Here is a 14,834-nt window from a genome sequence, read left to right on the forward strand (position 1 = left end):
TTTCTCAGCCAATGGCTACCCTCCCTGCCCCCCAAAAAATCCCAAAAATATTAAAACCTACAAACTGCAGCCTCCATCCCCCCCTCCACAACAATGATTACTGTAAATCCATCACCATTCCCTACATCCGAGGCACCTCGGAAAAAATTACCAAAATTTTAAAAAAACATGACCTCACCTCCTGTTACAGGCCTTACAGAAAATTGGCATCCCTTATCTACTCCACCAAAGACTAACCACTTCCGCTAGACCTACCTGGTGTATACCAGGTCCCTTGCAGTTGTAAACTAACGTACTTTGGCCAAACAGGCAGGACAGCGAATATCAGAATTTCTGAACACAAGGACTACATCTGGTTTCACAAGTACAGCCATTCTGGTCTTGCAGACCATGCTCTGGATACACGCCACAGAATACGGTGGAAGAAAGCTACAGTAATACCGTAGCAAATACAAATTCAAAAGACTATTTATGGAATCAGCCTCAGCCCTAAGAAACTCTCCAAACCTTAACAAATTTGGTTGTATGCGACTGCCCCAAATTTGGGAGGCATACATCAGCAGACCTTCAGCCCAACGGCCAAGAACACCTACTTAGCCCGCTAGAGGGCACCATCAGGACTTCTAGGAGAACAATAGCTTCATATCTTCATTCTCAGTTACTGTGTTGTAGTGCCTGTGTGCACGTGCCTTTTTGTAAGTTCCATTTGAAAATGGCAACGTGACGTTGCCAAAATATCGGAAATATTTATTAAAGTATAATTTAATTTATATTCGGATCTACGTTGTTCAATTCCGTAAGTGATTTAGAAATTATTTTAATTATTTATTTATCATTTTATCTTATTTTATTTATTTATTATTATTATTATTATTATTTTTTTTTTTGGATGTGGCACTCAATAGCCTGGTCACAGGGATGATTGGTTGATAAAAGCCAGTAAGTTGTGTTTGTTTATGGACACGCTGTTATAAAGAATGCTATGTCCATCATCCAAATCCTGTATTCTATTCCTAACCAATCTCTCCAATACCTTGATCATAACCTCAGCTATATAAAGTGGTCTATGATTGGAAACTTCTGTCCTAGAATCATGCTTGTGGATAGATACTATTTTCCCTTCTTTCCACTCCTTAGGAATCCTATCCACTGCAAGACTTTCATTAAATAATCAGGTTGAGGGCATACCCAACTGTTGTGAACATTCGTTAAGAATATGTGGTGATATGTCATCCATTCCCACAGCCTTATTAACATCTAACCCAACCAACACCTGATACATCTCTGATTCTTTCACTTCCAATTTTTCTAATACTTGCCTTCCTTCTATATATTGCATCACATCATTTACCAGTATTATATACACTGATAAAAGTGCTCATTCAATAAATCCACTATATCCTTTGCAACTGTTATTCTGCTGCCATGACTGTCCACCAATCTCAAACTGCCATACTTATTCTTTCTCTTGCTTGCCATATAGCGGAAAAATTCCCCATGAGTTAACTTGGTCTTACCAGCCACTCTTCTCTTATACTGCACCTTTTCTTTCTTTACCATGCTCATCCCCTTTCTAGCCTGCACTTTTATACACTTCATGGATCTGATCTTCACAAACTGTCTTGTACCTCTTCCATTGCATTTTCTTTTCCAGCACAGCTTGCTTGATTTCACTGTTCATCCATTTCACCCCTGCTCTGTTTACTCGCTTAACACTTGGTATGCAGTTGTGCATTGCTTTTGTGAGATACTGCCTTGTGAGTTTCCATGTATTGTCAACATCTTTTCTGCTCAGCTGATCTACCTTGTGTACTGATGCTAACTGGCTACAGAGCTTCCTATAATCATCCACTTTATACTTCCACTTATATCCATTTTTGGCAGGAACCTTTTCTTGTTTCATCACTTCCCAAACAAGCACATCATGATCGCGCTCAACAACCAGTGACAGTGTCAACATCTCATTAACAACTACATCTTGTGAAGTTATCACCAAATCCAAAATATGAAAGTCTCTAATTGCTTCAGTCACTTGCTGCTTAAGATACTTATCCCTCAGAAATTCCACAAACTCATTCTCCTTGTTTCCATACACTATCCCCTCCTTCCATTCTATATTCCTGTAATTAAAATCTCCCATCAGGAACACCTTCTTTTTACATGCCCAACTAATTTGCCTAAACATTTCATAATCAGTATTCTCTGCATCCCCTGACCTATAACAGCATCTTATCAGAGATACCAGCCTGTTTATTTCAACTTCACATCACACAGAAAATCTGTGCATGCACTATCAACTTCCACACTTTGTGGACACAATTTCTCTGCAATCATTAACAGCACTCCCCACCTCCTCTTTTCAGATTTTTATCCTTCTGAAAAATTATATATCCTTCAATTTCTATGCCTGACATCATATTTGCATTATGATGTCAGGAATATGTTTGTACACAAATGTAAGGAGTATTTACAACAAGCTCAGTCTTGTTGTAAATACTCCTTACATTTGTGTACAAACATAACAGTCCCTGTGTCTTTGAGGCCACTACCAGCATGGACATTCTGCTCTGCTCTAGCTGCTATACTACACTTCTCTCTCTCTCTCTCTCTCTCCAGTGTGACCACTCATGTTTGCCTGATCCTGAATCTGATTTCCATTCATACCTGTCTCATCCTTATCTTTATGCATGCCATCATCTTGTGCTGCTGCAACCTCATCTTCAACCTCATATCCATCTTCCTCCTGTTGTACAATCCATTTAGTTGTGCTATCCTGCTTCATAAGTAGACTCTGATCATTGGCTACATTAATTTCTTGACTCTGTGCCTTCTCAGAAAACAAATAGCCTTTCTAAATGCCCAACACCAAATCCATTCAAATGCAATCTATCAACTTCAAACCATTCCAACTTTCCATCAAATTCACTGAGATTTAGTTGTTTAATATCCTCTTCCAGATATTTCATTTCACTTTTCATTTTCACTAACTCTTGCCTAAGGTCTTCTAATATGGTCCCACCACTTGCTCCCATTTCTAATCACTCTAATCTATCAAGACACTTTTCACATACATTAATACTTTCATTCTTCTCGTTTACCCAAACAGTTCACAAATTTTTCGGTGCATACATATAGCAATTTTTGCAACACATCCACTGTGAAAAATCCAAGGCAGAGCTGGATCTTCGTACGGAAGCCTTATGTGCCCCTGACGTGCATTTCTTTATGGTCACCATTTTCACAAGCAGAAGCAGTGTGAACAAACAAGTAGCAAAACACAATATAAACAACAAAAAATTATAACAACAACAACACTACTGAAGGACACTTATATCCAAACTGAAAAAATTGCAGCACAATTTGTGATAAAAAGCCATACTATACACTAATTAAAAACACTTTTTAGCAGTAGCTGAAATCTACTGCTATGACAGAATTTCACTCACTAGCGACAGAAACATGGTAGACATTGTGCGAGTTGACTTCCCACACAGTGTCTTATGTGGAATGCCAACTCACACAATTAGCCCTTGGACTCCATAAAAGTGTTCGAATTAATAATAATAATAATAAGAAGAAGAAAATTTTAATTTGTAATTATTTTAGTTTAAAATTGATCCAAACAGTTTTCTTTCATCCCATTACTTATAGTTAGAATAAGACCTTAGACCAAATTGATAATCTCTGGTATTAACCCTGCGGAGGTTGCTGCTGATCTGACAGATACAAACAAATTGTTTAATATAAATATTCTTACATATATCCAGTGTATAGCTTGGAGGTCATGAATAGCTGTGCATGCATATATTATGAGTGATATTCCACACTGTTTATGTGGTCAGTTTTGGTTTAACACGTGCTATGTAACGGTGTGTGATATTTCATAGTAAATTGTATCTGAGAGATACCCTGACCTCCGATATCAGTTTAGTATTGGTTTAGTTTTTTTTTTTATTTACCGTTGAAAATGGCTGGAAAAATATATCTATTGGATAATCCATGAGACATTGAAGAGATTCGGCGATTTTGTTACTTGAGTCCGATGATGAGAATGATAGATTCAACTGCAAAAGTGAAAGTGATATTTGTTAATAAATTGTATTTGAGAGATACTGCAAACTCGAATCTTTGTTCAATAATTTCTAGATTGTAACTGAAATTAAATAAACCATCATGTATTATATTTGCAGTGTTTTTTTTAAGTTTTATCGCATTTTAGCACATACTAATAATGAATGTATCTCTCAGATACATGCGACCTATGCTGCAATTTTTTCAACTGCAACCTTCCCAGGGATAAAAAAATTTATACTTCTATAAATAACTAGCTGAAAGTCACTATAGTGTTTTAAAAAACAAATTCAATTTTTAACCTAACTTTTGTTCATTGTGTGTTGATATTATTAATAGCATACTCTATTAATAATTTAATAGATGCTTTATTCATATCTTTATGTTTATCTTGGTTAGTTTAAACTTTTTTTTAAAGAAAGAATCTACTTTTAGCCACAGAGGGTGCCCACTGATCTATGTATACAGGAATCACTTGAAGACAGTAATGATGTAAAACATGAATCTGTAGTAGGTAAACTGGTTGATTAAACTTTATTTCTATTTATTTCTTGCTTTATCAATGAAATATATATAGTTGGCTCTCACTTGTCTGATTAAATTGCACTGTGAACTAGGTCAAAGATACCCTTTATATTGTCCATTTGAAGTTCTTGTCCACAGGAATTGGAAGTACAGGCAGTCCCCAGGTTACAGATGAGATACATTCCTGAGAACGTCTTTAGGTCGGATTTGTATGTTAACTCAGACCCCTGATGAACAGTGCATATACGGTTTTAATAATAATAATAATAATACCCCTGTACTGTAACAATAAGTTACAGAAACTATTGTGCTCTTTCTTTTAATTCAAACAAACAGAATATAAAAACAAACTTATACAAAAAGTTTAGATAGGAGCAATTTCAAAAAAGAATATTAAAGGTTGCACCAATGTCTAGCTTAAATGAAAGATACCAAGAAATTATATACTTGGTTTAATTCTTTATCCAAGTGCAAGCAAACAAAGTTTGCGTCTGAAGTATTTTCAGGACTGGGGAACTCGTGGTAAAGGTGGTATGACTTCACATCACTTGCCTTAGTATCCCATAATGCAAGGCACTTCTCCTTGTGGACATGTATAATGGTATGCATTATGGGAAGGGTCACCCAGGCTGGTTTCGACCTTTATTGAGGTCTCTTCAGTGGGAGCTACTGAAGAAGTGATACCAAGGTCGAAGTAATGCAGAAGTCATATTTTCCTATACAGGTGTCCTCGCTTTACGTGATTAATTGGTTTTATGAAATAATCGCGTAAAGTGAGTTGAATTTAGCATGGGTGAGATAGGAATAGGAGTTTCTTCAGAAGGATTAAAAAATGAAAACTTTACACCTGCGAGCAAAAGAAATTTTAATAAATGAATTATTTAAACTTATAAGCGAAACACACAAATTTTAATGAATGAATGGCTGGATGAATGAATTTAATTAATACAATGGCATAAACACCTAAACACTACATATTTCTGACAGTCTTCAATTGAATAATGACTGGACTGGGTCTGGTGAGTCTTGATCATCACTCACTTGCTCTCTTGAAGTCCCTGGGATATAGGCTGATGATCTTCAATTTTTTTAATGAAACAGTCGAGACTCAGCTGATGGGCAGCATTTTTCCTCTCTCTTTATAAAGTCCTTTGTAGCAAGTCAAAGAATTCTGAATTTCTTTCGCAACTTTGGCACTTCTAGTCTGATTAGGATCATTTTCTTCAGTTATTCTGATGGCACTGTCAATGTTTTTAAAAAATTCAGTCATTTGTTTCGTTGAAAGCTGTTTGATGGGCTCAGCAACAAAGGGCTCCTGACTTTCATCATTCATGTTGTTTTCCATTTCCAGAAGTTCTTCATTCTCTGATGAGTGGGACTCGAGCAGTTCATCCACATTTGTTTCATCTACATCCTCAAATCCAACAGATTTGAGGATGTAGATGAAATAGGTGCACTACATCCTCAAATCCAATAGATTTGAGGATGTAGTGCACATGAGTTGGCAAGCTCACTTTCAGGATCAAAATGATTAGAATCAGAAACTCCAGGCCAAATTTTCTTCCAAACTCCCTTCATGCAGGACTGCTTAACTTCTGCCCATGCCTCTCCAATGTTGTCAATTGCTATTTTTATATCATACTGGGGGGGCCTCCCCCCCCACAGTTCCGGACTGGTAGGCTGGTTCTCTTTGAATTCTAATGACTCGAATTTTGAAGACTCGACACTCAGGGTAGCCCCTGAGTTTCAAAATGTTTCAAAAAATGTGACATACAGATGTGACATAAAAAGGCTTACTTATCATTTTATATATATATAGGGTAGATTTCTTCCAAAATTCTTTCACTGAAATTTAACTTCACCATCGGTACATGTAGCTGGAACTATCCGCGAAAATGTTCTCTGAAGATAATAACTCTTAAAAGTTGAAATAACACCCTGATCCATGGGTTGAATGAGGGATGTTGTGTTTGGTAGCAGAAAAATAACTTTGATATTCTCGTCAATTTCAGCGATGCTTGGAGGATGTCCTGGTGCATTGTCCAGAAGAAGAAAAATTTTGAAGGGTACATTTATCCTGTCATAATAAGCCTTCAATTCACGACGCAGTTCATTGCAAAAGTAGGACTCAAATACAGCTCCAGTAATCCATGCTTTTTTATTTGACCACCATACAACTAGCAAATCCTCCTTTGAAATAGCCCTTGAGTGCACATGGGCTTTCAGAGTGATAAACCATCAGTTGTTTAGTTTTTTGATCTCTAGATGCATTTCCTCCTAACAGGCAAAGTGAGACGGTCCTTGGAAGCTTTAAAACTTGGGGGCTCTCTTTTCTTGCACTGATAGAAATGTTCTACTAGGCATACTCTTACAGAACAACCCTGTTTCGTCGAGATTGAACACTTGCTGAGGCTAATAACCATGTTCCTGAACACTTAGAAATTTTGCTGGAAAGTTCTCAGCAACAACATCAGCTCCCTCACCCTCGCCAGTCAGCTTGAGATAATGGAATTCATTTCGCACCTTGAAACATTCAAACCACCCAGCACTTGCAGCAAAAGATTGCACTTTAGGATCGAGATTATAGCATTCAAATGATCAAAGAAACTTTTTGCTTTAGCCTGGATAATCAAGGTGGATAACCAAGTAGCATGTTGATTTTCATGTTCAATCCTTTGGGCCAACAACCTTTCCAATTTCTCCATAATTGGTGCCCTTATCTGTGTTATCTTTCTTTTTATTTTATCTGCTTGATTTCTTATTGTTCTTAAAGTTGATTCTGAAATTCTTGTAGCTCTGACTATGTCGACTGTGCACTCATTACATTCATACCTCTTTATAACTTCTAATTTTTCCTCTAGTGTTATAGCTTTCCTCTGTTTTTTTAGTCTTGGAAGTATTTTGATCACAATTACCTCTTTTTTCCATAATGCTTGCATTGCAGAAGACTCACAACAATGAAGCTTACTAGTTCTACACCTTCTGTTAGACTGGCATGCAGCACGATGCCACCTTGTCAAAGCGGTGCGTGCACAAAGTCATGTGACCATGCACAGGGTGACTGTAAAATTGCTACCAGTTGCGATTTTTAAAATCGCATTATAGCAAAAATGCATAAAGTGAGATTGTGTATAACAAGGGATACCTGTACCAGTTGCCAGAAGGTGTCACACCTTATTATTAAATTATAGCTGCAGATGGATTAGAGAAAGGTTGGTGTGGAGATGTGCTTTGCATTATGGGATACTAAGGCAAATGATGTGAAGTCATGCCACCTTTACCACGAGTTGCCTCGTGGTAAAGGTGTCATGTTTCAGGCACAAACTTTGGTAAAGTTTGTGCCTGGAAATACTTCAGGCACAAACTTTGTTTGCTTACACTTGGATAAAGGATTAAATCAAGTATATAATTTCTGGTATCTTTAATTTATAGTGTAACCAAGTGAAAAAACTTCCAACAATGCCTGGCATACTGGAAGGGGAATTTTTGAGGCAAGAAGGTAGGCTAACATTAATCGGAAAATGATGGTGAAGATGGTGCTGGAGAGGATGGAGTGGGTGCTGGAGAATCAGGATCAGATTCTGGTGCTAGAGAATTGGGATTTGATTCTGTTGCTGGAGGATGGGAGCTTACCACTGAAGTTGGTTTCTTGGAAAAAGGTATCTAGGGTTGTTTGCACAGCCGTTTTCCTTTTTTCATCATAAATGGCCTTGTAGCAGCTGATGTTCTCACTGATTGCACAGTAAACCTTTCTCCTCAATCTTAGCAAATCCTGCTTCAATGAGATGAAAAGCTTCAGCTAATTTTTTTGTCGTAAACTTTCTTGGCTCTGGATTTCTGATTCTTTGCATTCTTATGTTTCTCTCAGCTGCTTCTCTCTCTCAATCAGGTTTTCATTGGTTAATTCTTGAATGGGACTCTAGTAAGTCAATGATGTCCAATTGCAGTGCAATGCCACAGCAATTGGACATCAATGAGACTAGCCATTAGTGTAAAGATGCTGCACCAACGAGCCTCTTACGCTGTGCATGTTTGTTTATGTACGCAGAAGAAACTAGTTCCCGAATTATTCATTTAATTATTAATTATCCTTATGGGGAGCCTTGGGAGCTCATTCGTAAGTACAGAACACTGTAAGTTGGGTCATCCATAACTTGGGGGACCTCCTGTATTTGAGTCTTTTTCTTAATTCTAAACTGGTACCATCTGGTGGATTATTTTAGTAGTATTATTGACAACTCTCACTATAGAGAACATGCAGGTTCCATAGGAATAGTCTGTTATATGGGATGATTTGTTATAGTCAATTTTTTTTCTAGTAAAGCATTGTAGCTGAGTGACTTCACTTACTACTTTTCAGTAGTTTGTTATAGTAAGTGAGTGTGTTTGTTATAACAGTATTTGTTATAGTGAGAGTCAACCGTATTTATGATATGACTAATGACAGATTTCTGTTATGTTTATTTCACTTATAGAAGTATCTGTTGCAATAGATTTAGAATTTAGGAGATATGTTTTTTATCTATTTAACCTCCATTTATTGTCACTTTTTTTTTTTGCATAAACTCCTACACAAGAGGTTGCAAAATCTATAGCACATCAGTGCAGTGTGTGGACAGTAATAAGCAACATAAACTATACATTTATTAATGGTAACAATGCATCTATAGGTCTAGTAATGTGAAGGGCAGTGACAGTGAAATGCATAAGCAAATAGGAAAGGGTGATCATTATGGGTGATTTTAATTATGGTAATTACTTTCTTGCTGCCACTCACTGTGTGTCTATCTTGGTAGCTCTTTATTTGCACTTCATGTTTGCTCTCTTACAGTCAAGTTGTCCTATCATTCTTGTATGCTATCTTTCTATTACCTTCAGCTTCCTCTTTTATGTTTTCACATTTCTTTCAGTATCATGAACTCCAACTGCAATCCCGATTTCACATTTTTCACCATTAACTTCCATTTCTTCATTTCCTGCATCCAACAAGTGTCACATTTTTGGCTCATGAAGCACCTCTGACACACTTTCTTTTCACTCTCACTTTCACACCACAATCCATTTTCTCTTGGAAAGGAATACATATCATGCACACAAAATTCTCCCATGTCAAACCCACCGAATAATGATGTTTTGACTGTCATTGTTCTCATTCTCATTGGCACCATGAGTAAAACCTTTATGCAATGTATACTTAATAAAGCTATTTCTTAAAAAAAACCCCTCTTAATTGCACAGTCATATGCAAGGAAACCACGACTACCACTAATTATCAATAATATTTTGAATTATATATAAAAATAAAATATGATTCACACTGCCAATGCACTATGCATCACCTGGAGCCCTTTCGCATTCAGGAATATGTGAGCAGAGCTCATCTAAAGCTATGGCTACTTAAACAGAATGAGAGTAGGTAAGAAAGAAGTTTTTTTTTTGCACACAGGATGGCAAAAAAAAAATACCCACAGGAAGACCAAGATCTGGGTGGATTTAAACAGTAGGAAGTGACTTAGAAGACCAAAATATAATATCTAGTGATATTGTTGTCCTGACAAATAATAGATTAATTTGGAGGAGAATTTTCAATATGAAGATGCTAATCTTATCTACATACTATTATAACATCCTGTACATCCCCTGCAGGTACATATTAGAAATCTGATGATCATGATCATGATGATGACTTACAACTCAAATAGAGATTATGTATTGCTTGATATGATTTACTGTTTAATTTACAAAATATAATTGTAGCATTTTGAAAAGCTTTTCCTTTCTTTTAATGTCGCACGGTGATCAGCATTCATTTTAGAAATTATGGACTTTACAACCGTGTTTGAAAAGCTTTTCTCACAGTACCTTGTCATATGCTTCTAGATCTACAAATCTTAAACACAGATCCATGTTATATTCATATGATTTTTCAGCTATTTGTCTTAAAGTGGAAATTTGATCTTCACAAGCTTTATTTGGCCTGAACCCAGCTTGTTCTTCTCCATGTTTCCCTTATACAGTTTTTCTTAGCTTCTTCTCAAGTATGCTTATTTAAATATTTTCTTGAACACCCAGTGGAGAAATTCTATAATCTTCTTATTCAGTTTTATTTCTCTTTTTATAGATTGGCACTATAGGAATTGTACTATTTTATGTTAATTTTATGTTAATAAGTTCATTAAAATTTCTGTTGATTCAGTGAATTTTAACTTGCTATTAACTTTTCATTTTTTTTAATCATATTTTCAGTACCTGAAACCAAGTCAGTTCCAGAACCAATAGATCTAGGAGGTCATTCTATTTTAGGGGGAGTAGTTTATTTTGAATTACTGCATATGCCTCCACAACCTGTTTGTACAGGATATTGGATTCTGACATATGGTAAACTCTTGAATTCATTTAATCATGCAGTAAAAGATTTAAAAAAAAACATTCAGAATTATGATGAATTACTATATAATATATTGAATATTAATTAATATTATTACATTGTTATATTACTACATTATATTATTATCATATTAACATTATATAATATCATTATATTATAATTAATCATTATTAATAATGAAGAATGTGTTACTCAAGTAGAATACCATATAATTTATGAATAAGTGAGACTACGAGGTGTGGCTATTAAATAATGAGACTGGTCGCAAAAATGTGGTTTATTATTACAGTTATACAACTTAATTGTTATCTCATTCAACATATTCCCCTCCTCTATCTATACACCGTTGCATACAAATTTTCCATTGTTAGAAGTAGCGCTGCCGTTTTCTCCTTTACCTCATCCACTGACTGAAAATGGGTGCCGTTCATTGCGGATTTCAACTTTGGAAAAAGGTAAAAGTCGCATGGAGCTAAGCCAGGCAAGTAAGGTGGATGGTCCAACACTGGGATCTTCTTATCACCCAAATACTGCTTTACAGTCAGTGCACTGTGGGCTAGAGCATTGTCCTAATGGAGAATCCACGCATTGTTCTTCCACAGATCGGGTCTCTTCTTCCTCACTCGTTCTCTCAGCTTGGCCAGAACCTCAAGTAATAATGTTGGTTAATTGTCTGACCTTCTGGTACCCATTCAACCATTGCCATGCCATTGATATAAAATAAAAAGATCAGCATTGCCTTCAGTTTTGACTTGCTCATTCTTGCTTTTTTCATTCTCGGTGATGTGGGAGTTTTCCAGTGCATCGATTGTCTCTTTGTTTCTGGATTGTTCTGGAAAATCCACGTCTCATCATATGTGATGATCTTCTCCTGCAAGTCCAGCTCCACTGTCAGCTTCCATGATGTCAGTGTACATTTGTTTCTGAAAACGGCAGAGCTACTGAAGCAGATAACACCTGATGGCAGCACTGCTTCCAACAATGGAAAATTCGTATGCAATGGTGTATAGATAGAGGAGGGGAGTATGTTGAAAGGGATAACAATTAAGTTGTACAATTGTAATAATAAACCACAATTTTCAACCAGTCTGATTATTTAATAGCCATACCTCGTGTATCTATATATGTGCAGGAATTTAATATTCGTATTGAACCTTAAACTCATTCACACTCTGGCAAACTCATCCACACCACTTAATTCTATATTTACACACTGTGCCACTTTCTGATATCTACACTCTATGCCATTTACCATCCGATAATAGTATTTCTGTCTGTTAACACTGTGTGTGTGTGGGGGGGGGGGGTCTTGCCAATTTTATTGCATGTGGGATGAAAAAGTCTGAGTTTCCAGGAGAAAATTCCCCAATATCTCTGTATAAGGTGACTTCAGTTTATAAAAGGCCATATAGAGATTGCTTTCATCATGATGAGAATTGAACTCATGATTTTTCTAATCAAAGAGTATGATATCCCATCATTTTTCAAACTATACTATGGAGGTACATCCTTGTTTATATCTAGTTTATTGCTTCCTTCTATGACTTCTAGAAATGGCCTAGAAACCATATAATTTTTTTTTCCCATCCTTCGAGTCATTTTGCACACAACCACAGCTAACTCTGATGTACATTCATTTTTTTTGCAAATAGCCTCAATTTATTATGCCACTAGCAGTCTTATGCATCTTTTTTTGTCCACCACACCACTGATAATTGAATTTCCATGTACATAGCCACTTGATCATCTTTTGACACCTCTTTTTTCCAACTTTTTCATATGCATCAGAAAAGCATCTCTTCATATTTCAACTTCATCATCTTCTATATGCTTAATATCACTCGTCATCCATTCAATTTCACCTTCTACATGCTTAATTTCACTCATCATTCTCACCATCTATCATCACCTTCTTCCTACCCACATTACCATTTTTAGTCTCCCTTTTTTTTTTCTGTTCCTGCCCATCCATATTACTCTATTGCTTCAAATGTTCCATTCTATTATCACACTTTATTGCCCACTCTGATACTCTTATTCTCTTCATTCATCATCATGCCAGCAAAGGTTGGTCGATTGGTAGAGCCTCTGCTACTAATGGCTCAATCAAAAAGTTAAGCAAGTTTGAGCGCGGTTAGTAGTTGGAAGGAGATCAACCGTTTGATGCTGTTGGCACACACTCTCCCTCGATGAGTCTTTGGACTCCCTGGAGGTGTCACATAATAATAATAATTCAAAGTTTGAATTTTTTGATATATACTCAAAGTATTTTTTCACATTGGGCCAACTAGGAAATAATCTACATAGAACTTTATCTTGAAACCAAAACATTCCATGCTGCTGACTTAATGGTTCTATTGTCCTAACATATGATTTATATTATCTATTTCTGTATTTAAATTTGTGCCAATAATTATACAGATGTGACAGATTGCGTTTGAATGGCTTTAGAGTGAGTGAACTGGAGAAACTTGCTAGTTGGAAGTGCTTGGCGATGGAAACAGTAGTAGTGTGAGAGATGAAAAGAGAACAGGAATGCAAGAGGAACAGGGAAATGTGAGAGTTTGGGTGGACAGGGAGACATGGCATAGAGAGAATGAATGTTGGAAGTAGTAATTAATGTGTGTATGTATGATCAGCATAGAAATCAAATAGATCAGATGTGAGTGGGAAGTTGAACTAAGCAGATATATATGGTAAAAAAAGCAGTGATAAAGGTGATTGGGCAAGAGCAGGCATAGCAGGGAAATCACAGCCAACAAGTGGCTTGAGACTGGTTATAGACATAAAAGTGAACTGCTGTGTTTATTTACAAATGCCAGAAGTATCACAAATACCAGTAATAAAATTGTTTCACTGATTGAGTGTATTCACCCCAAAATCATGGAATAAATGAAACATAGTTGAATGAAGATGATATCCTAACAGAAATAGAAATGGAAGGGTACATTGTTTTTTGCATGGATAGAAAGGACAACAAGGGAGGGGAGTGTGATGCTTATGATAGCAGTGGAATTATGTCCATATAAAGCAGACATGAAAGAAGGAAATAGTGGCAATGGTTATGAGGCAGTGTGGTGTGAGGTGGAGGTTGACAGGAATACATATTTAGTTCATGTTACTATAAGCCAGAGAATGTGGAGGGTTGCAATGAAGAAATGCATAAACAACTGCATAGCCGGTAAAGGTTGGTCGATTGGTAGAGCCTCTGCTACTAATGGCTCAGTTAAGTAAGTTTGAGCGCGGTTAGTAGTTGGAAGGGGACCAACGGTTGATGCTGTTGGCACACACTCTCCCTCGATGAGTCTTTGGACTCCCTGGAGGCATCTAATAATAATAATAATAACTTAGGTCATTGAACAAAGAAAGGGTCATTATTATGTGCAATTTTAATTATGGTATAGATTGGAATGAAGAGATAGCATTTGGGAATAAAAAAAAATGAATTTCTTGAGTTATTGAGAGAGAACTATCTCATACAGCATGTAAAGGAGGGCTTGCGAGGATCAAGAGTTTTAAATTTGATCATTTGATCAGAGCAGATACTTGTGAGTGGAGTTTCACACTTAACTCCAGATGGTGAGAGTGATCATGAAGTGTTCATCTGGGTTGTAGCTAGCCATATGCAGACTTCTTGTGTAGAGGCTTAAGTGCTGTGAGGACATTATGTTGGAGGTTTAATGGATTTTTTACAACACTCAAAAAGAATTAAAATAGAATTTAATACTTCCTATATTTCGTCCTAGTCACTAGGACATCTACGGGGATTACAAAACAATTAATGTGACATGCACACAAAAACTTATAATACTAAGCCCAACCACGTGGGTGACACTAAAGTCCTATCTAG

The 14,834-nt window shown here is 36.5% G+C and overlaps 1 protein-coding gene across 5 annotated transcripts in view; it reads left to right on the forward strand.

Annotated features, from left to right (window-relative positions):
- LOC150092840 (dynein axonemal intermediate chain 7-like) overlaps nt 1-14,834 on the forward strand; it is a 497,248-nt gene that overhangs the window by 260,704 nt on the left and 221,710 nt on the right. For 4 of the 5 annotated variants that reach the window (XM_090414468.1, XM_090414470.1, XM_090414469.1 and 1 more), the window contains 2 exons: nt 4,507-4,585; nt 10,843-10,974. In XM_090414468.1, the coding sequence (XP_090270594.1) occupies nt 4,507-4,585; nt 10,843-10,974 (211 nt within the window). The remainder of the gene's footprint in view (nt 1-4,506; nt 4,586-10,842; nt 10,975-14,834) is intronic. The other variant, XM_090414471.1, reaches the window with a different exon arrangement.

Source organism: Typopeltis vanoorti, chromosome 25 (genome assembly GCF_054136105.1).
Source record: "Typopeltis vanoorti isolate ZY-2024b chromosome 25, IOZ_Tvanoo_1.0, whole genome shotgun sequence".
NCBI classification, from domain to species: Eukaryota; Metazoa; Arthropoda; class Arachnida; order Uropygi; family Thelyphonidae; genus Typopeltis; species Typopeltis vanoorti.